Below are 22,461 nucleotides of genomic sequence, written 5' to 3'. Positions count from 1 at the left end.
AAACAGACGGTCGGTCTTACTGCTTCCCCTGGGCAAGTGGCCTGTGCTTCCTGTTCGCGTGGGTCCGTCAGGGGTGATGCGGGGACCCTGCTCCGTGGACAGGAGTGCTGAGCCTGGGGAAGTCGCCTTCAGGGTGAGTGGCGGGCAGGCTGGCATTGGACTGGCCAGGACAGGGCCTCATCCTGCAGGGCTGCGAGCTGCGCACACCGCCGGGGTGGAGGGGTCTGGGCCGTGTGTCCCCAGCGTGGCTGCGGAAACGGGCTGTCGTGCTGGCCAGACTGTTCCTGGGAGGCCCCTGGGTGGGGGGAGCTGTGTGTGGAGGCAGGAGAACCGCCGTCAGCCTTAGAGAGGTGACCGCGTGCCCTCTGCCTGCTTGCTCGGCAGACGCTGGCATGCACCCTTGCCTCTGGCTCGGTGGCCTCTGGGCAGGACATGCCTGCCGTGGTCCCGCCGCTCGCCCAGGACCTGCAGGGTCCCGGAGACCCGCCGAACTGCTGGCTCCCTGCTGGCACCGGTGGCGGTGCTGGCGGCTTGCCCTCTCTCCTGTGTGCTGCCCCGGCCCTCTCTGCTCGGGGCAGGCCCCTCTGTCCAGAGGATGCAAGTGCCCGGAGGCTGTTTGGTCCCCAGGCTCATGCGTTCATCCCTCCCCACATTATCCATCTGACCGCGCACTTTCTACTCAAAACCTCCGTCGGTGTCCATTTCAGGAGACGGTGGAGCCCTGTCCCCGACTTCCTTCACCCCAGCCACATCGTGGTAGGGGCACCGTCCGGGTCTGGGTCCCAGCGGCGTCGCGTGCTAGCCGCGAAGTTAGGAAGTCTTTGCAGAAGTGAGCAGGCCGCAGCAGGCCGCAGCAGGCCGCAGCAGGTGCGCAGCAGGTGTCAGCTATTATTACCTGTGACCATCCCCCGCCAGCAGCGCGGAGCTCAGGCATCTGCTCCAGGAAGGCCTCCGCGAAGTCCAAAGGGATACCTGCAGAACGCAGGTCGCCCCGTGCGCTGGGTAACTGCGCCCACTGGAGGGGAGTCTGTGACCCCTTGAGGACCCCAGCGGGGTGACGGGCCCCTGCGAGGCTGTGGAAGGAGCAAGCTCACAACCAGGGAGGAAAGCAAAGGAGAGGCGCAGGTGCTGCACCCGTTGACTGTTCTGTAGGAAACGAGGGACCAGAGCAGGGGGCGGCGAGGGGTGGGGCCACGACGAGGGAGCCGCTGCCGCGGGGGCGGGGCTACGGTGAGAGGAGGCGGGGCCTGTGTGAGGGGCGGGGCCGCGGCGAGAGGAGGCGGGGCCTGCGTGAGGGGCGGGGCTGCATGCAGTGAGAGGAGGCGGGGCCCGAGTGTGGGGGGCGGGGCCTCGGTGAGAGGGGCGGGGCCGCGGTGAGAGGAGGCGGGGCCCCAGCGTGAGGGGCGGGGCTGCATGCAGTGAGAGGAGGCGGGACCCGAGTGTGAGGGGCGGGGCCGCGGTGAGAGGAGGCGGGGCCCCAGTGTGAGGGGCGGGGCCGCGGTGAGAGGAGGCGGGGCCCCAGTGTGAGGGGCGGGGCCGCGGCGAGAGGAGGCGGGACCCGAGTGTGAGGGGCGGGGCCGCGGCGAGAGGAGGCGGGGCCTGAGTGAGGGGCGGGGCTGCATGCAGTGAGAGGAGGCGGGGCCCGAGTGTGGGGGGCGGGGCCTCGGTGAGAGGGGCGGGGCCGCGGTGAGAGGAGGCGGGGCCCCAGCGTGAGGGGCGGGGCTGCATGCAGTGAGAGGAGGCGGGACCCGAGTGTGAGGGGCGGGGCCGCGGTGAGAGGAGGCGGGGCCCCAGTGTGAGGGGCGGGGCCGCGGCGAGAGGAGGCGGGGCCCCAGTGTGAGGGGCGGGGCCGCGGCGAGAGGAGGCGGGACCCGAGTGTGAGGGGCGGGGCCGCGGCGAGAGGAGGCGGGGCCTGAGCGAGGGGCGGGGCTGCATGCAGTGAGAGGCGCGGGACCCGAGTGTGAGGGGCGGGGCCTCGGTGAGAGGAGGCGGGGCCCCAGCGTGAGGGGCGGGGCCGCGGCCAGAGGAGGGAGAGGAGGGTCTACCTTGGACGGGAAGCGGGACCACAGTGCAGAGGCCGGAGGAGGCAGGGGGGCCGCGGGCCCTCCGCATGCACAGTCCTCAACAGGTGCAGGTGGGCGCCCCGAAGGGCCCACACCGGGGTCACCGGCAGCTGGTGCGTGGGCCTGGGTCCCGGGGGCTGCTGGCTGCCTGTGGTGGAGATTTTAAACCAGTTCCCGCACATTCATTAAGACTGATTAATCAGGTGTTTCGGAGTTCTCCGTTGTAGTTTTATGGCATAAGCGTCTCAGGACACGTGGTCCTGGCTCTGCAGGTGGCCCAGAGCCTGTGGAAGTTCTTGGTCCTCGGTCAGCCCGCACGCGGTTCCCCATCGGGTGGTCACAGCTGCAGGGGTTCACCTAAGATGACGTGTGCTCCCAGTGGTGCCGTTTGGCCTGGTCTGGGAGGCCGGGCGGGTTTCCTGAGCGACCATGCTGCCCACGCAGGACAGGGCCCAGCTCTGCCCCGGGTTCTGCAGGAGGGCCGAGGGCAGGGGTCCTGCTCTGGGGCAGGGGTGCTGCCTTGGTGCCAGGAGCAGGGGGCAGTAGGGGCGGCGTTCCATCCCAGAGTGTGGGCCGGTTGCGGATGGGGCCAGGCCTCTCGCTGGCCTGCTGAGCGCTCGTCCATGGGGCAGGAAGGGGAGCGAGCGGTAGGAAACGTGCATCAGACCGCCTGGCGGTGCCTCGGAGGCAGGAAGTGCATGAGACAGGGTGAGCTGGCTCACCTGTCCAGGTGGCTGGTGCCAGTTGCTTGCTGCATTTGGAGAAGCAGATGGGGTTTGTGGGGGAAGAGAATGAGCTTCGGCTGGAGCCTGAGGTGCCTTGGGGCACCCCGGGGAGGCGCAGCCCCCTACACCGGGCCAGGCCGGACCAGAAGCGTGGCAGGCCTCTTCTTCTCACCGCTGTTGGCTAACGCCTTATTTTTGAGTGGCCACAACAAGACAGAGTGGAATGTGAGGTGCTTATACATTTTTAAGGTAAAATGCTAGATTTCAGAAAGCAGCGGCTGTGTTGAGTTGATTAGGGAGGGTCATGTCGCTCAGGTTGCCCAGATGCGGGCCACCCCTGCCCTCCCTCTGGATGGAGCAGGATGCCATGGGCGGGTCCCAGGGCCCCTTGCACAGCTCAGCCGGCTCCCTTGGGCCTACTGCCCAGCTCGGGGCATAATGCAGCATTTATAGTTCCTTGTAGAAGCAGGGCTGTGGCTACAGACACTGCGCACAGTCCCCGACTCACGATGGCTCGACTCACTTTCGAACTTTATGATGGTGTGAAGTTCTATGTGCTCAGAAGCCATACTTGGGATTTGGATTTTGGTCTTTTTTGGAGCTAGCGGGACCCAGTAGGGTCCTCTGTGATGTGGGACAGGTGTCAACTACTGATACCCGTCACCCGCAGCACTGTGCTCAGTAAATCACATGGATCAAAACGAGCTCTATGTGAGGAGGTTCTGCAAGCGTCTGAGTGCAGTAGGTAGTCCTGGCCAGGCACGGAGCCAGTCGGTTAGGTGGATCCCATGTCTTTTCAACAGGGATGTAACCCCTTTGCACATCAAGATCTTTACGTTTACGTTTTTCTCCGTATTAGGATTATTTGTGGAAATAGTTACTATAATTGTAAAAATAAGAATTATGCTTCTAAATTAACTGAGCAGTGCAGGCGAGGAGTGACCCTCCATGGTCTTATATACCATAGGGTTAGACATTTTGTTTCCCCAGGCATGTGCAGACCTTATTTTAATAACTTAAAAAATTAGAGAGGTACTTACAGTATAACTTGCTTTTAACCACTTTTTAATTGGTTTCCATTTAAATTTAACATAAGCTCTACATCAGTGATGACAGATGGCCTAAGGATCCAATGTAGAGGAAGACCGAGGGGACAAGCAGACACCTGCTGTGTATGTGTAGGCATGTGTGGGCACATGTTAGTACGTGTGCACGTGTGTAGGTATGTGTGCTCATGTTTGTGCACATGTGCAGGCACATGCATACACGTGTGGATGCATGCACACCTGTGGGTACATGTGAACATACACGTGCATGTGTCTGTACATGTGTGCATGTACATTTGCATGCACATGCATGCTTAGGCACATGTATATGTGTGCATGTGTGTACCTCTGCATGTGCACATGTATGTATGCGTGTGCAGTTATGCGTATGTGCACATTAGTGGGTACGTGTGTATGTGCATGTGCATGCATGAAGTGCAGGTGCATGGTGTATGCACATGGCTGTGCATGTGTATAGGTGTGTGGGTGCCTATGTGTAGATACACTATGTATGCGCGGGTGTGCGGTTACATTTGTGTATTCCTGCATGCATGTGCATATACACATGTATGCATGCACGTGTGCAGATACATGTATGCATGTGTGTACTAGATGTAGTGCACATATCTGCACACAGATGGGCACACTCGCACACACGCATGCAGTCACGCACATGCACGCTGCCCCCTCCCAGCGTTACTGAAGAGCAGTGTTTTCAAATGTCACCTGCTCCTCCTGGAGAGATGATTAAAACCCAGATTACCAGACCCCACCCCCAGAGCTTCCGATTCTGTAGATTGGGGGTGAGGCCCAGAATCGGCAGTTCTAGCAAGTTCCCAGGAGATGCTGCTGATGAGGATCGGGAGACCCCGCTGAGAACGTTGCTTAAGAGAATCATCACTCTTACGGAATTAATAAATCTCTCCCGATACTCCCCACACAGTGGGAACCAATTCAGCTGAAAAGGCCTCGGCGATCTGTGGTTATGACTGGGAATTTGGTTCATCCTGGAATCCAGGGCGGCTTCATTCTCGGGCCCCGTCTCTCCCGGGCGGCGTGGGGATGGGGGGCACACGGCCTCTGCCCATCTGTCCCGCTGCCGCTCCGGGGCCGTGTCTGCAGCGGCCCGCGTGTGTGCAGGTTGGAGTGAGAGTATAGGCGCCGTCCCCCCTGCATCACCCCGTGCGCCTTCTGGCTCCCTGCCCTCACGTTCACCCCGGTTCCTGCCGTGGTCAGGGCGGCCTTAAGTCCCTGCATGTTCTCTCCATCTCAGCTGTTCGGTGTTTCAGTTCCAGAATCTCAGGTCGCTTCCTTTACATTGTTTACATTTCTCTGCGCCTGTTGGGAAGGGGGCCCGTGCATACCCTCCACCTGGCTGGCCCTCCTAGGGTGGGTAGGGTGGGCATGTGGTCCTCTGATTGTCTGCTGCGAGAGCAGGGGGCTGGCCTGGATGCCTGGAAACAGGCCGCACCATGAGATGTGGCCACATACGGACATTTAGATGTCCTAGCGGTTTCATTAAAAACTAGAAAGAAACAGGTTAATTTTACTGACTTTAACTCTGTGTCCAACAGGCTCGTGTCTCGATGCGTCATCAGTGTGCCAGTGTGTTGACGCCACTGAACCCGCTTCCCCCTGAGGCCGTTCAGATCTGGTGCGGTTCTCCCCGGACCCCAGGTGTCCGTGAGGCCCGGTCCCACTCAGGCGCTCAGAGCTGGGTGTGCGGCGGCTGCCTGGTGTGCCCCCCGCACCACCACCCCCCGGCCCCTGGCACGGGCCTCACACCCGCGGGCCGGCCTTGCCGCGTCAGGAGGTGGCCAAGTTCTCCGGCCCTCGGTGGCTGGCTTTTGGGAGGTTTCTGTGTTGTCTCCCCTCTGTTGAGTCTGATGGGGAACGGGTGTCAGAAGCCGCGTGCGCCCAAGCCACCGTCCTTCCTGAGGACGTGAGGCCTGGCTTCTTGGTGGGAGATGTTGGACCGATTCTGCTGCGCGTGTGTGCGTGGCATTCCACGTTTCAGGGGGATGCGTTCTCCACGGAGTCCGGGGACGTCTGTCCCAGTCCTGTGAAAGCCCGTGTTTGTTACGTGCAAGGAGGGAGCTTAGCTTCTCCATCACCTGTTTACACTGAAGCTCAGCTAGCCAGTCGGCACTTTCACACGGGCCGGGTCGCGGGCTCCGGAGGCGCCTGCTCTCCCATTGGGGCCCTGGCTTCAGCATCTCCCCGGCGGAACCACCTGCAGCGTTCTCCTAGGGATGGAGGTTAACTTCTGCTGTACTTAAAAGCCACAGTCAGTGCGGGGAGCCACGTTGCCCCGGGGGGGACATGGTGGCTCTTGGGGACCCGCGAGAGCACACAGGTGAAGGCAGGTTAGCCGCCCAGGGCAGGTGGGGACCGACGCCCAAGACCTCCCCTTCCTGAGAACCCCACCCAGAGCCAGGAAGCAGATGCCCCACCGGGCTCACTCGGGACCAACACAGTTCATCTCCTCTCTGAGGAGCCTTTCGCCGCCCCGTCAACTCTAACCGGTTCTGTAAATCTACCATGACTCTTACATCGGCTCAATGTAAGCAAATTCCTGAAAAGTTCACGAACGTTCGTTAGGAAATGCCAGTGCGTGTCACAAGAGGAGCGTCATCCCCGATTTGGACCGGATGTCGCTCCAGGACCCGGGTTGGGGCCGCCCCGGGGCGCCCGCGCATGCCCCCCACACGGAGCTCCTGTCTGTAAAGTCTCCGTAGGGACTCTCTCCAAACCCCAGCTGGGGTGCCGGAGCCGGACTTCCTGTGGGTGGGGGGTCCCCAGTCGATCCCGATAATCCTGCCTCACTGTCCTGGGGCTTGGGCCTGAGAACAAGGAATCTTAATTAGTCCAAGACTTTGATAAAGGAAGTGGCCTCTTACGTACTTTTCGGTGATGTTCACAGACGTTAAATTTATAGGTCTAAATTAAAGTCACAGACTTTAGTTTCACGTAACTGATGGATTTCAAATCAGAGGGTAAAAGCGGGCCTCTCTGGCCGCCCTCTGCCGCTGAGCTCGTGGCTCCGGGCGGCCGCGCACCTGCTCCGCGGCCGGCCGCCCCGCCAGCTGCCCCGTGCTTGCCCGAGGCCCCACCCGCCGTGGGCGGTCTCGCGCTCTGGTCTTCCCTGGGCTGCTCGGGTCGTCCCTCTGCCCCCGAAGCGTCAGTAACTGTTCTCCCGGTGCACGTGTAACTCTGCTTAAAACACGCGTGTGCGAGTCCCGAGTCTCCATCCACGCGCTGGATGGATGAACCTTCCCGGGTCACAGTGAGCTTCGCGGTTTTAAGATGTTGGGTCTAAACTCACCGAGAAAACGTGGTGGGCGGTTCACGGATAAATCCCCGAAATCCAGCTCGGGGAGGTGTTGGGGTGGGTGCTGACACGTTGACGCCCCCCCCACGGCCCCGGTGCTGCGCGTGCGGGTGGGCCTGAGTGTCTGGGGACGGCTTGGCGACCTTGGCGTGGTGGGTGGCCGGTGCCTGCCCGCCTTAGGTTTTTATCCCCCCAGAAGCGTGGTGGCAGCGGAGCTGCGTGAGGCCGTAGGTCGGGGCCCTGCCGTTCAGATCGCCACGCGCTTACTCCGCCCCCGTGAGATCATGGGCCCAGGCATGCGCTGCGACGGTTAGCTCCTCACCCGTCCTGTCACCGTGGTGAAACTCCGCGAGATGACGCGGCACCAGTCACGATGGCGTATTTCTCTGTATTAACGCATTTCTTTCTTTCTTTTTTTTTTTTTTTTTTTTTTCAGGGATCTTCGCTTTAACAGAATCCGAGAGATCCAGCCCGGGGCGTTCAGGAAGCTGAGAAACTTGAATACGTTGTAAGTCCAGACATTCTGCTGGGCCCGAGTAGGACATGGGTATAGACGTCCCCACGGCTTTCGCTGTGGGTAGACCTCAGTGCCGCGCGGCCCGATGATCTGCAGTCGGGCGGGCGTGGGGAGCATGGACGGGGGACCCGAGAATAGAGCACGCACACGGAGATGCCAGGCCCGTGGGTCGGTGCCCGGCTGCCGTCCCGTCCTGGTCCCACACCTGTGGACCCCTGGGTCCCTCAGGAGTGCGTGTGACCCAGACCACGTGCTGCCCTTCTCCCTGTGGGGGACTCAGCCCCCTGCCCGTTCACCTGCCCCAGCGCATCTCCGGCTAGCCGGGCCCATGGGGGCTTGGAGCGCCGTCCACCTGTGCCCCACGTGGGCAGCGCAAGGCGACGGGCCTGGCTGGCATCCAGCAGTTCTGCGGCTGAGCTGGGCTGGAGGCTGGTGTGCCCTCGCCCTGGGACCCAGGGGGCGGTCGGACCCCGGCGGGACCACCCTGCAGGTGCACGCTGACCTCGCAGTCAGCCGAGGTGGACCGTGACAGAGAGCAGGACAGACCGATACTTGCTGCATAGGGAGGGAGGGGGACCGTGGGCGGCCCGGGGCCCCGTGCCCCGAGGAAACGCGTCATCGGAGGGTGAGCGCCCAACACCCCGTCGGGAACACAGGGCCCGGCCAGCGCTGGTGCCCGGCTCCGTGCCCCAGTCGTTCGGCGGCTTTTCCGGGCGGTGGGAACGTGTTCGCAGGACGCGGGCCAGACGTGCGGGCGTCGTCCTTCTAACGCGGACTTTGTCCCGTAGGCTTCTCAACAATAACCAGATCAAGAGCATACCCGGCGGGTCGTTCGAAGACCTGGAGAACTTAAAATATCTGTAAGTGATCCATCGCTTCCTGACCCCAAAAGCTTGTGTCGTCTGTACACCGACTGTTGCATCCTGGGCCTGAATTCTATGCAGTTTACAAATTAATATACATGTTTCCACCCGTTAGGGTTTATTTCCAAAAGGCTGGTGAATTTGCGGCTGGGATTTTTGAAGTGGGTTCTTACTGGTGTGAAGCGCTTCCCTGCGTCCCGGTTAGCACGCGTCTCCGCCGTCAGCGGGGCAGGTGGAAGGAGGTCAGACCACAGCCGCTTCTTGGGGACGCGTGGCCCCTCGCCCTGTGCACGGCCGGCGCGTGAGCCCTGAGACGGAGGCCTCTCCCGCTGCGGCTCTGGTGCGGGAGTGTCACTCGTCTCTGCTCGTTTCCCCATCTTCCTCCATCTCTGCTCGTTTCCCCATCTTCCTTCCTTCCTAAAAACATAAACCTATGTTTTTAGGTAGTAACGTTGTAGTTTGCTTTTTAAAACTGATTTTAGTTCATTTATTTTTGAGCATTTAAAACGTCAGTTTGGTAGGTTAGGAGATGACCTCGCGGGCGAGTGCTGGCTTGATACCTCTGTAGGCGCTGATTTTAAGGCTGGAAGCTGTTGGGGTCCCTAGGTCCCCGCAGTTGAGCATCTGCCTTGGGCTCAGGTCGTGACCCCGGGGTCCTGGGATCGAGTCCCGCGTCAGGTTCCCCACACAGAGCCTGCTTCTCCCTCTGCCTGTGTCTTTGCCTCTCTCTCCGTGTCTCTCATGAATAAATAAATAAAATCTTGAAAAAAAAAAAAAGACTGGAAGCCATTAAGACTCACATTCCAATATTCCTGATTGTAGATAAAATATGTGTCCTGTGCTTTCAGCAACTTATTCTTACTTTTAAGACTTCGATGACCTTTCAGAGAGAATCATTTTAATGAGGGATTTAGATCAGTGGCTTTTTTTTTTGAAAATTATGTCATAAGTGAACGTGAACATCTGTAAATCACGTTGATCTTTAATTTTTTTTTATTTTTTTAAATTTTTAAATTTTTATTTTTTTTGTGTTGATTTTTTTAAAAATAAAGTCACATTGTTAGTGTATATTTTGAAACCCATTTGATTTTTAGATAACGTCATTGGTTCCTAACTAGTGATGAGTTTACCTGTGTTTATAGAAATACACATTCTTCAGTGAAAATTATCCAAAGTGTCTGGTGTACATATTTTTCCACCATGTTTGGTATATTTTGTTAATTTTTAGAATAGAATAATGTATGAAGATTTTTGTTTTGAGCATTTTATTTCTTTGAGAGGAAGAGAACATGAGTGGGGGCGGGGAGAAGGAGAAGCAGGATCCCCGCTGAGCAGCGAGCCCGATGTGGGGCTCGATCCCAGGACCCCGGGACTATGACCCAAGCTGAGGGCTGATGCTCAACCCGCTGGGCCACCCGGGCGCCCCACCTGTGAGCATTATTAAGCTTTGTTGCTCATGTTAAAAATGAGGGAAAGGCTTTCTCCTATTTATTCTTGAGTTTTTACTTATTTATGGTGTTTTGTTTTTGAATTTTAAGTGCTGTACAAGTTCCAGAAGAAAGGTTTTGCTTTCTGAGAAAGCAGGCCCAGTGAGCTCACAGGCAGCATCCGCTCTGTGTGTGCGTGTGTATTACTTTTATTTTTTATTTTATATTTTGCCTTTGGTTTGGATGAATTAAGAGCAACGTATTCTTTAATCTGCAAACAGATTTAGTGTGAAATAGTCTGGGATACCTTGTTTCTCACTCAAAAGGACTTTTTTAAAGTGATGTTTGTAAGCCTCGCCTCCGGGGACCTCCCCGTGCAGGCACCTGCTCCCGCCTCGGGGCGCCCAGCCCCTGGAGGAAGGCACCCAGGCCCTGGGGAGGGCGGGCAGGGGTCAGCAGGACAGGGCAGGGGCCATGGTGAGACGCGGCCGCAGCGGCAGGGCGAGAAGGGGTCCCCCTTCCCCATCTGACCCCGTCCTTGGCCCCCCGCCAAGGGTGCCCCCCGCAGCACCTGGACGCTGCGCGGTTTGAGGGCTCTTCTAAGATGGGTGGTTTCTGCCTTTGTGCTCAGTCAGCGCCTTGGGGAGCGGAGTGCTGGGTGTGCGCTGGGGCCCCAGCGACGTGTGGGAAGGCGTGAGTCGGGGACAGGCCTCCTGGGCCGGGTGGACGCTGTGGGGTGGTCTGGGGCCGAGGGTGCTCCCCGTCCCGGCAGCGCACTGCGTCCACGCGGGCCTTGGTGGTCTCGCGCGCTCCCGCTGCGTGTGCCGTGTGGGCCAGGAGGTGTTGGCCCTCGGGCGCTGGCCCTCTGGCTCCCCCCAGGGCCTCCTTCCGTCCCCTCCCTGCGTCCTCACTCATTCCCGTGATCCGGAACCACCGCTCCCTCCGCTTTACACAGGAGAGCGGTCGGCACTGTACCCAAGGCCACGAGCTAGTGGGTGGCCGGGCTCCAACCCCCCAGCGGGCACAGCCTCCGTGGCGGGCCCGGGGCCTGGGGGGTCACGCGGCAGGTTTGTGCTGACCGAGAAGTGGCAGCCGCCTCGCGGGATGGCAGCGGTTAGAGGCCGCGTGGCCGGTCCTGTGCAACAAGCCTGCACCGAATTCTGAGCTAGAGTCACGCAGGGTACAGGTCCCGGGGGCGAGGCCCCTGTCGACGGAGCAGGCGATCGGCTCCGCGGGTGGACGCCCAGCTGGGGTCGGGGCGCGGGGCAGGGCCTGCGGACACGCGGTGGGACGCTGGGGGTTGGATCCATCGGCAGGGGAGAAGCGCCAAGGGCGCACGTCTCTGTGTGTGTACACACGTCACCTCGACGTCACCACGTTTGTGGGGCCCAGGACACCTGCTGCCGCAGAGGCGTGTTGCTTCTGAGGACGGTACCCACCTGGGTCGTGTCCCTGGAGCCGTGGGGCTGTCAGGGCCTCGCTTGGGAGCCGACACACTGCACAGGACCAGGCAGGGCGTCTGGGGGCCTCGCGGCCACTGGGGAGGCCTCGGCGGCTGGACCGCACCACGTGGCCCCGGACGAGCCACACCGGCCCGTGTCCCGGTCGGCTCTGGACTCTGAACATCAGGTTTCAGATGACTGTCCTGGGTCACGCACCACCCGTCTTCTTTTGGAATTTCCAACCAATGAAAAACGTAAAAACCTTTAGCTTTTGCAGACGGGATGAAACGGGCAGCGGGCCATGTCCGTGATCCCTCTGACATTGCTTCTGTTTCGTAAGACTGGGACCTGGTGGGTGAGCTGTTCAGGGCACGCTTAGGCTTCGTGTCGTCGGCTCCCCACCTGGGTTCCGGGCATCTTAAAGCACCGGGATGCAGGACCTTGTGACCCGTGCCCGTCACACACGCGTGTGGGGGAAGCGGTTCTGTTCCCTTCCAGCTTTGAAGCAGGTGCATGGTCACAGGTCACGAGCCGCACTCCAAGAACCTGCGGGTTTTGGGAGGACGCGGCGGTGGTCGGGCGACCTCCGGTTTGGAGACTTCTTCCTTTGGGGGGCCGGCGGGGGGCCTCCGCCTGGGGCACCGCACTGCCGCCCGGACATGGTGCTCGTCCCCTCACACAGCCCTTAATTTAAAGTCTCTGCACGTGTCCGCGTGATTCCTCTGTCCGTGTGAAGTCCCGGCCTGTCGCGTGTGTGCTAATTCGCCTCCGTTTCTTGTTTCAGCTATCTGTACAAGAATGAGATCCAGGCAATTGACAGGCAAGCATTTAAGGGACTTGCCTCTCTAGAACAACTGTAAGTGTCCCTCTGTGTGTTGACTGTCTGGGATGTCACCTGCCCTTTGCCTCCTGCAGGGAAGGTGCACTAAGTGTGCTGTTTGCACGATGCATGTCTGTACTAACGGGGACGTAGGGACGCGTGCATGCCGGGGGGAGCCGGTCCGACCGAGCCCTCCACCCGCGGTGGGCGGCGGCCCCGGGTCCTCACTCGGGGCAGCGACAGCGAGACCGAGGGGCCCAGGCCGCCACGCTGCGCCCGCTGGCAGCAGGGACAGTCTCTGGGCGCGGAGGGGCCTCGGGGTGGGCTACCCGGGCCAGCGCGGGCCCAGCGGGGCCGTTTCCTGTCTGTGACTCTGCACGCGTTCCAGTTGACTGTCTGCCTTTATGTCCTTATTCTGGAGAAAAAAAAGGCACTTTCTCCCACGTGTTCCTACTTAGCACGCGTTGGGTGCTGTTTCTCTGGCCGCCTACGGGGTCCAGTGTTGCTGCGCAGCCTGCGTGTTCCTTTTTAAGTAGGATTCCCGGTAGAAGGGGTTTGTCCTGCTCGGTTGGGCCCGTTACTTCCCACTGAGCTGAAATGGTTCTGGGGAGTCGGGCCGGCCGCTCGGCTGTCGTCACAGGCCCGACAGGGCTTGTGGCTGTGACGCGGCCCTGTGGCCTTGGGCGGCAGCTGTCCGTGGGTCTGCGCGTCTCCCCGCGGGCGGGTGGGCGGGCGCGGGGGCCTCTCCGGACGCCCAGCGGCAGAGCTGGGGTGGGGGCTCACCCCGAAACCGGGTGCTGAGGGGCTTACCCGAGGCTCCTGCATCAAGAGTGTGTTTACTCGGGTGTGACCCACGCTGCCCACCTCGTGGTGTGTGGGGCGCAGCAAGCGGTGTGTCGGATTCGTGTGATCTTCGCCCCAGAGAGGAGGCGCAGAGCACAGGGCGTGCAGGAACCCAGGGAAGTGTCTGGAAGACATCCAGGCAGACGAGAGCTCTTGAGGACTGAGTGCCCGCATCGGACACGTTCCTCTGGGGGCGGGGGCCGTGAGGTCGCCATCGCCGACACCTGGGAAGCCAGGTCCCATTTGCACATGCCGAAAACCCTAGAAGCAGGTGGTGCCCCCTACCGCCCCCCCCCCCGACGGGAGGAGAGTCAACTCATTTTTAAGGAAGGAGGCCGAGTCTGGGGGAAGCACTACTTCTGAGCGACCGTCCCGGGGACGGCAGATCTGGTCAGGATGTCTTTGGAACCCCGGGTTGGGTGCTTAGTTAGGGGGTCCCTGCACGAGACGTGGCTCCCCTTCTGTGGATGTCGCGAGGGTCCGACGGGACACAGAGACACTTAGGACCGGCCCCCGCCTGCAGGGAGGGCGCCGCGTGTGGAGATGAGGCTGTTTCTGGGGTTGTGCACGGCACTGTGGTGGGGGGTGGCCCCTGCGGGGTTCCCCCTGCCCGGGGGCCCCTCCTCCCCGTCCAGAGGCAGGCCGCGAGGAGCACACGTGACACCAGCATAGGGTGCGGATTGGAGCTGGGGCCCGGGGCCTCCTTGGGGCCTGGGAGGGCGTGGGGCACCCAGGTGGCCGGGGGCTGCGAGGTCTCTGGGCCTGGCGGCGGGCTCCACTTGAGTCCGGGCAGCGGATGAGGATGAGGACAGGCAGGTCGTCGGCCACCCTCCCTCCTCCCCGGGCACCTCCCCAGGCTCACCTGCCCACTAACGGGGTCTCCCCAACCACCCCTGTGCAGCTCCCCATTGGACATTCCTGCTGTTCCCCGGTCGCCCTACTTGCAGGCTTCCCGCCCCGGAGGGGAGGGGAGGGGAAGGGAGGGTCGGGTCGGGGGTCCTGACCGTGGGGGGCTCTGACCTGAGCTGTGCGACCTCCCCGACATGGGGTCACTGTGGCGCCCTCCTGGGGAGCTGGGCCGGGGGGCGGAAGGGGAGCAGGGGGCAGGGAAGGACAACGGAACGTGGTGACCTTGGTCACGGTGCTGCCACCATCAGGGAAGGTCTCTAAAGGCCTCGGGCTGCGTCTCGAGACCACCTTCTGGCGTCTGGGTCTGAGGACCTCGGGATCTGTGGGTGTCCTGTCCTCGTGGCCCTGCAGGGCCTGGGGGCACCTCCCGGCGGACAGTGGCGTGTCCTCTCCGTGGGTGGGGGGCCTGCTGCAGAGCACCCGGCCGCCACACATGGCCAAGTCTGCAGCCGGCGTTTTGCTTTAGGGGAAAGAAACGCCAATTTTTTCAAAGTGAGAGGAGCAGTTAGTATTCAGGAAAATGAGAAGAAATTAGTTGTACCAAAAAAATGTGCAAATTGTGGAAAAGCAAGGAGACAGCAGAAGAAGAGTGGATGCGGGACGTTCCGTGGAACGGGCGCACATTTGAGGAGACTCGTGGTCCTCGCTGTTTAACTGTCTGCACAGCCTCAGGTCCCAGTGGGAGTCCAGCCTCCCCTGAGGTCGCGGAGAGGTCGGAAGATTAGAACGGAGGTTCACGTTCTCACGTCCGTGCCGTCAGGAGGGTTGTGTGGACTTGGCCCCTCCTGGGCACCACACGGAGGCAGGGACACGCGGCGAGGCCTGGGCATGCAGGGCGTGCAGGGACTGGGTCAGCATCGCGACGCCCCGTCCACCACTCGCCCGTTGTATTTTTAATCTTGGTGTTTGGTGATTTCACTGGTTTCCCCCAAATGTAGGGCATCTAGAGAGTTCCAGACGTACGCATTTGGAATGACTTAGGAAGCATTTTTTTGAGCAAAACATCTAGACCTGTGCAGAGTGAAAGTGTTTAAAACCTGGTTCTTTGTTTTCTCTCCCTTTTTCCTTGTACGCTCTTCTAGGTACCTGCACTTTAATCAGATAGAAACTCTCGACCCAGAGTCGTTCCAACACTTGCCGAAGCTGGAGAGGCTGTAAGTTGGGTTTCCCGCCGCCCCCTCAGGTTGTGCGGGCGAGAGGAGGCCGCTGTCAGTCCAGACACCCGACGTCGCGCGGTGCGCGGTCTCCGCTCCGTGTCTCACGGTCCAGAGGCGGGGCTGACCGCCGCCGCTTTGGGAATAGGGATAAAATAGAAAAGAAGCCCAAGTTCTTTCCTAAGTGACGGTCTCAGATTCACTGAGATCAACCGTGCAGCCGCCGAGCTGCCTGCTAACAGCTGGTTTATCTGACTGTTGATGGTCTCTTCTACGCACGTGAGACGCGGTTTATAAACTCGGTTTGTCGTATTGTCTCTTTCGACAGATTCTTACATAACAACCGAATCACACATTTGGTTCCGGGAACATTCGATCACTTGGAATCCATGAAAAGACTGTGAGTGTGTGCTCGGCGCAGCCCCGATCGCCGCCGTGTGGCCCCGGGTCCCCAGGTCCCCGGCCGGGCTGCGGGTGCGGGTCACTCCCCGGGGGGCGGGTGGGGGCAGGGGCTCCGAGCCGTCCACGCACACGCCGGGAGCCCCGCTGACCTGCGTCGACCCTGTTAGAGGCGACCGGGACTTTTCCCAAAGTCTAAGTTCTTCCAATTAATTTCTAATCCCACGTCGCGTCTCTCTGGGCTGGGAGTGACATGCAGAGAGGACTCTGCTGTCCCCGGTGTTCAGCTTAACGCAGCGAGACATTAAGCAAACCGGGCTCGGATTTCCCGAGGCCTCTACACATCTTGCTTCTCTTATTGCGAGGACTTTGTTCTTATAGGGTAGATGCCGTCAGGGCCGGTGGCAGCAGGTACCCGCCGCCTGCCCGTGGGCTGCTCCTCGGCCCGGGCTGGCGATCGTCCCGTGTGCCAGGGACGGGAGAGTGGGGCTGGGAAGCCCAGGTCCCAGGCAAACTCGGGTGAAGTCAGCGGCTTCCGTCGCTGCTCGGGGGCCTTCGGGTTAACGCCGTCAGCGGCCAGACTAAGCTGCACGGTGGGAAGGTCGCTCGGGGGAGCGCTCCCGTGATGGGGGCGCGGGGGCCGCGGAGACGGGCCGGAGAGGCCGGGCTGCGGCGGCAGGTGGGGTCGCCCGGCCCCCTCCACCGCCGCCTGCAGACTCACGGCGCCGTCCCGCCCGGACGCGGCCTTCTGTCCTGCGCGGCGGGCGTGCGGGGTCCCACCTGCCGGTGCCCGCGCCTCACCGTCTTCCGTCTGTCAGGCGACTGGACTCCAACGCACTTCACTGCGACTGTGAGATCCTGTGGCTGGCGGATCTGCTCAAAACCTACGCCAAGTCGGGGAATGCGCAGGCAGCAGCCACCTGTGAATATCCGCGCCGCATCCAGGGGCGCTCGGTGGCCACCATCACCCCCGAAGAGCTGGACTGTGGTGAGTGAGCGCCGCCGCGTCCCCTGGACCAGTGTGGCCACCGCAGGGCGCGGCACGTACGCGGCCCTTCCTGTCCTCGGGGTCGCTGGCCCCTGACCCCGCCTCGGGGGGACCGGACAAGGACGCTCCTCGTCGAGCAGCTCTCGGGTTCCTGGGCCTTTGTCGCCAGGCTTCCCCGCAAAATTAGCCAAGTGGACGACACGCTACGCCTCCCGCCCGTCCAGGCCCCCGTGCCTGTGGCCGCCGCTGGGCAGGGCTCTGGTGGCGTGGGGCGGGGCTGGTGGGGCTTGGTGCCCGCCGCCCGTGCCCACAGGGAATGCGGGGAATCACTCGCAGCAAAGGGGCCGAGTCCGACGGCCGGACAGACGCTTGCTGACCGCGCCCAGGGTCCTGCTCGGCGTCCTGGCGGCAGCACTGTGGGGGCCGCCAGTGGAGTTTCTCTAAAGCGTCGGTTATTAGCGTTAGAGATGGAGTCACGGGCGCTGGAAGCCTGACTGGAGGAGGCACCTGGTGTGGCCGCGGGGCCGTGGGAGGGGACCCCCCCCCGAGGACCCAACAGCTTGCGGCCCTCGGGGTGGCCGTCGCTGAAAAGCATTGTTTTCCGCTCTTGGGTTCCGTGGAGACGACTAACGGTGTAGGTGCGGTGTGCACAGGGGCCTCGCCCTCTTGAGGGTGGGCGGACGGCGGGGCCTGGCCCAGTGCTTGTCGCCACCCAGGCTCCCAGCGGCAGAGGTCTGTGTCCGCGGAGAAGCCCGTGCGTCCTCGTGGGAACGTTTGGGGTGGAGTTTATGTCTGCTTGGGATGTTCTCTTGAACGGGAGGGGTTTGGTTTGGGTGCCTCTGTGCTTTGCCGGGTCGGTTTAAGACTCAGGTCTGCGTTTCCTCCTCGGTGCAGAAAGGCCTCGCATCACATCAGAGCCCCAGGACGCGGACGTCACCTCGGGGAACACCGTGTTCTTCACGTGCAGAGCAGAAGGCAACCCCAAGCCCGAGATCATCTGGCTGCGAAACAAGTAAGTGGGCACGGGGCGGGCTGCCACGGATGCTCGCCGTCCACCCGGGTGCCCGCTGGCTCCACCATGCACACACTCCCGACACCTGCGGACCCCTGACGCCTGTGACCCCTCGACACCTGTGACTCTCCTGACACCTGTGGACCCGTCTGACATCTAAGAACCCCCCGACACCTGTGCACCTCCCCAACACCTGTACACAACTCCCTCACGTGCAGACCCCCCCAACACCTGCACACCTTGCCAACACCTGTACACCCCCCACACCTCTGGACACCCCGACACATGTACACACCTCCGGACCCCTGATACCTGTGCACCCCCCGACATTTGCAGACCCCTGATACCTGTGATCCCCTTGACACCTATGACTCTCCCGACACCTGTGGACCCTCCAACACCTGTACACCCCCCCCAACACTTGCAGGCACCCCTCCGACATCTGCAGACCCCTCCAACACCTGTGCACCCCCCTAACACCTGTGGACCCCTCTGACACCAAGGACCCTCCGACACCTGTGCACCCCCCCTGACACCTGCGGACACCCCTCCAACACTTACGGACCCCCCAACACCTGTGGCCCCCCCCACCTGCAGACCCCTCTGACCCCTTCAGATCCCCCCACACCCGTGAACCCCCTCCACAGTTCTTTCTCTGCTGTGGAGGGAGAGGTCCAAGGGAGAGCATGTTCTGCATCTTCTGGACCCTAAGGGGTGCGTGCTGCCCCCCCGCTGGGGGTGAGGACTGGGAGGGAGTCTGGGCTCCTCGCCCGCCTGCATCTGTTGCGGGAACCAGGCGGGGCTGGTCACTGGGGCTCGCCGCTGGGACGCTGGGAGCGGCCCCTGGGTGAGGAGGGTCCTCCCGGGGGAACAGCGTCCAGGGACGCCCGTCGGGCAAACACGGCGTCCTTAGCTCCTGCGCGTCTCCTTTGCGCAGGGCTCTCCCCGCCCATCCACAAGCATTTTGGGTGTGGGGGGGTCAGAGGGGTGGGAGCAGGGTGCTCCGGAGTCAGTCCCCCCGAAGCCCCGTGTGGACGAGGACACTTGGAGGTGTATGGGGAGAACCAACTCCTTGGAAAGAAACGGCGTGAAAGCCCCTTGTCCTCGCTCTTGTGCACGTTCTCACGGGGACAGCACGGGCACCCGCCGCTCTGTGGTCTCGGGCCTCCCCTCTGAGCTCAGGGCCGAGTTTGGTCATGATGACGGCAAGGAGGACAGGAGCCAGGAGCCCAGATGCCCCCCGAGCCCTCGTCCCTCCCAGCATGGGGCACCCAGCCCAGCAGCGTTCGCCCAGCAGGGTGCTTGGCATCGGGCGCCGTCTGGGCAGGAGGGAAGACGCGTTCCTGCCTCGGTTTGTCCCCATGACCCGGCTCAGCGCTGTGGGGTCGTGACACAAGCTGTCCCAGCTTTCAGATAATGCATTCCGGGTGACTCTGGGGTTATCCAGATTTAATACCCAGTGTTAACACAGGAGGAATAAGCATGTATTTAAAAGGCAGAAAAGCTTAGATTCGGCTGAGTCCTTCACATTTGCTTTCATAAATAAACACGTTAATACCGGGAATTAAAATGTCACGGCCAAACGTGGCGCAGTGAAAGCCCGAAAGCCCCGGGCCTCAGGTCTGGTGCCAGCTCTCCTTCCCCATCAGCTACCTCCTGGTTGGCCTCCCCTGAGGGTCAGCCTCACCTGCTGGGTCAGCTTCACCTGTTGGGTCGGCTTCACCTGCTGGGTTGGCCTCACCTGCTGGGTTGGCCTCCCCTGAGGGTCAGCCTCACCTGCTGGGTCAGCCTCACCTGCTGGGTCAGCCTCACCTGCTGGGTCAGCTTCATCTGCTGGGTTGGCCTCACCTGCTGGGTCAGCCTCACCTGAGTGTCAGCCTCACCTGCTGGGTCGGCCTCCCCTGAGGGTCAGCCTCCCCTGAGGGTCAGCCTCCCCTGAGAGTTAGGTTAACCTGCTGGGTCGGCCTCCCCTGCAAGTCAGACTCCCCTCTAGATCTGCCTCCCCTCTGGGCCTGCCTCATTATTTTGAATGAACTTGCCAGAAACCAAGGAAAATGTCTCCTTTGAATTTTCCCCACTATGTTCCTTTATCCCCTTTGGGAAGAGAACTGCTTTAAAACTTAAAAATCTCACAGATTGCACATGTGAGTAATAAACGGACGAATTAGAGACGCAGCGGGTCAGCACCCTTCCTAGAGATGCTGAGCCGGCCGGAGCCCGGAGGCAAGACTGGTTCCTGGCAAGGCCGGGTGTGGGTGCCCTCCCGCGGGGTCAGGCGTGTCCTCGTGCCTTACGACCCCGAGCCTCCTGACTTGTGCCTTTGTAGTAACGAGTTGAGCATGAAGACGGATTCCCGCCTCAACTTGCTGGACGACGGGACTTTGATGATCCAAAACACGCAGGAGACCGACCAGGGCATCTACCAGTGCATGGCCAAGAACGTGGCCGGGCAGGTGAAAACACAGGAAGTCACCCTCAGGTACTTTGGGTCTCCAGGTACGTGCAGAGGACGGCGCGCGAGGGCTCCTCCAGAACCGCCGTCCCCCTGCGCCTGGCCGGGTAGGGACGCGGGAGGGACGCCGGGGGGATGCACGTGTGCCAGGCCGCCACGCGCCCTCGGCCCGCGCTCTGCAGGTGTGGCCCTAGGTGACCCTTGACCTTTGCTCTGCTGTGTGAAAACCCTCAGACTGACTTTTCCTTAGAGGGGGCCCGTTTGCGTTCGCTGCCGCCAGCGGTCGCCTTAGATTTATTTGCAAGTTGATCCAGCCCGTTCCAAGCTTTGCAATAATTACCGTCCACCGGCCAGGGGAAGTCCCCGGGCACCTTGCACGCGTTCTTAGGTTTCCGGAGCCCAAGTCACCCGTGTCTGCACAGCAGGCCGAGGTCGGCTGCTTCCGCGGGTGGGACACCGACTTGGGGCCGCAGCGTCTTTCCCGCTCCCGAATCGCCCTCTCCCTGCGCGTCTGCCCCTCCACCAGCACCGCTTCCTTAGCGCCACGCAGGGCCAAGCAAGCCTGAGGGCTTGGGTCTCCCACCCCCTGCGGCTTTAGCTGTGTCACTGGGGGCGGCTCGGGGCGGCCCACCCGGCCTGCGTGTGACGGTCGTGCAGGCCGGCCTTGCCTCTGCGTGTGTGCCTGAAGCGCTTGGCGCATGGCGGTGGCGGGAGCACGTGGCCGCCCCGTGCATTTGACTTTGGGGCTCGCGTCTGCGCGGTGGCCTCATCTGCAGCCTGCGCTCCTCCGGAATTGCTAACGTTAGGGTCGTTTCTGCGTTTCCGTCACCTGCTGCTCCTTAGGCACGTGGGGATGGAGCGTGAACGTTGACCCACGTGACCGACGCGCAAGTGTGTCTTCCTGCTTCTGTCCCCACCCACCGGCTTCCTCCTGCATCCCCGCGCCCCAGTGACCGCCAGCGTCCCCGGGCACCTGCCTGCCTGACCGCTCCTCGTGTCGGCTTCTCTCGCTCTTCCCCTTCCAGAGTTGGACACGTCACCCATCCGGTGGTCCCGGCTCTTTAGCAGGAACACCTGAGGCTGTCCCCACGTCCTTTGCTATTATAGGTCCATGTCCCTTCCTCTGGACCTCTCGGGCCTGATACCGTTTGGAATTCTGAAACTTGGGGAATTCCAGCGGGGTCCCTGGGTGCGGAACCTGTTTCGCTGGCCCGTGCTGTGCGGGGTCCCGGGTTCCACCCTGTGGTGGGCGCCTGCCGCGATCCGCGTGGACGTTGGCAGGACGTGACATACGCACACACCATAAACACCCCGTGCCGGATACGCCCAGGTTTACAAATAAGTTATGAAAAAGGGTTTTATTTTTGGAGCATTTTTGGATTCTGGAATCGGGGAGAAGCGTGTTCTGGCCTGAATAAAAACATCACAGGAACGCAAAAAAAAAAAACAAGCAAAACCCCACCCTATGTGGGTCCGTACATTGCTCCCCGGGCTCGTACAGTCCTGGGAGTGCCGTCGGGCCCGGGGGTGCGTGCCCGTGTGCCATGAGCGTCCCGTAGCCGTGCACTTGGTGCCACCGGCCCATGAGTTCTGTTGTGCACAGAATCTCTCACAAAACACACTGCTCCGGGCGTGGATTTCTCTTCTGGATTCAGATAGCGCAGCTTAAATTTGCATTTTTGTTTTCGTGGGGCAGATGGATCATTTTCCTAGGTTCTAAATACAGTTTAAACACGGTGACTTCTGCAAGTAAGGACCTCTAGTGAGGTTTGGCTGGACTGACCGAGGTCCTTAGGATAAAGAAGGCGGGGCCGCCTCTGGGGGCTCAGTCCACGCTGCAAGAGGACGTGGCCTGGCCGCCTTTCAGGCGCTGACCGTCCGGACCCAGGCACGCGCGTCCTCACTGCCCGCACATTGTTTTTTTAAACGAGAAAGACGACGGAGAGAGCGTGCTGATTAAACTGTGTTTGCTTTACTCCTTTGAAGGGCAATAGATGGAAAGAAGATGGAAAAACCCAAGCAAAACGCGGCTGCTAACCTGGAGGAAATTAACCCAGAACTTGTGTTTCGTTGTGACAGCTCGACCCGCTTTTGTAATCCAGCCACAGAACACGGAGGTGCTGGTCGGGGAGAGTGTCACCCTGGAGTGCAGCGCCACGGGCCACCCTCCGCCGCGGATCACCTGGACCAAAGGGGACCGCACGCCCCTGCCCGAGGACCCTCGCGTGAGCATCACCCCCTCGGGCGGCCTTTTCATACAGAACGTCCTGCAGGACGACAGCGGCGAGTACACGTGCTTCGCCTCCAACAGTGTGGAGAGCATCCACGCCACGGCTCTGATCATCGTCCAGGGTGGGTCAGGGCGCCCTTCCCCGCCCACGTGCCGTCCCCGCCGCCCCCGCCCCACGGCTTCATTTCCCTGCACCCTTCCCACGGCTGACGTCTCCCCTGCGTTGGGGGGGGAAGGTCT

The 22,461-nt window shown here is 61.3% G+C and overlaps 1 protein-coding gene across 2 annotated transcripts in view; it reads left to right on the top strand.

Moving 5' to 3' along the window:
• Positions 1–22,461, top strand: part of PXDN (peroxidasin) — a 73,404-nt gene that overhangs the window by 24,755 nt on the left and 26,188 nt on the right. The window contains exons 2-10 of one of the 2 annotated variants that reach the window (XM_025454796.3): positions 7,602–7,673; positions 8,471–8,542; positions 12,199–12,270; positions 15,069–15,140; positions 15,469–15,540; positions 16,358–16,527; positions 17,422–17,539; positions 19,866–20,035; positions 22,071–22,343. In XM_025454796.3, the coding sequence (XP_025310581.1) occupies positions 7,602–7,673; positions 8,471–8,542; positions 12,199–12,270; positions 15,069–15,140; positions 15,469–15,540; positions 16,358–16,527; positions 17,422–17,539; positions 19,866–20,035; positions 22,071–22,343 (1,091 nt within the window). The remainder of the gene's footprint in view (positions 1–7,601; positions 7,674–8,470; positions 8,543–12,198; positions 12,271–15,068; positions 15,141–15,468; positions 15,541–16,357; positions 16,528–17,421; positions 17,540–19,865; positions 20,036–22,070; positions 22,344–22,461) is intronic. The other variant, XM_049095404.1, reaches the window with a different exon arrangement.

The sequence above is a fragment of the Canis lupus genome, chromosome 17, assembly GCF_003254725.2.
Source record: "Canis lupus dingo isolate Sandy chromosome 17, ASM325472v2, whole genome shotgun sequence".
In the NCBI taxonomy this organism is placed as follows: domain Eukaryota; kingdom Metazoa; phylum Chordata; class Mammalia; order Carnivora; family Canidae; genus Canis; species Canis lupus.
This window is presented reverse-complemented; position numbering and strand designations above follow the sequence as displayed.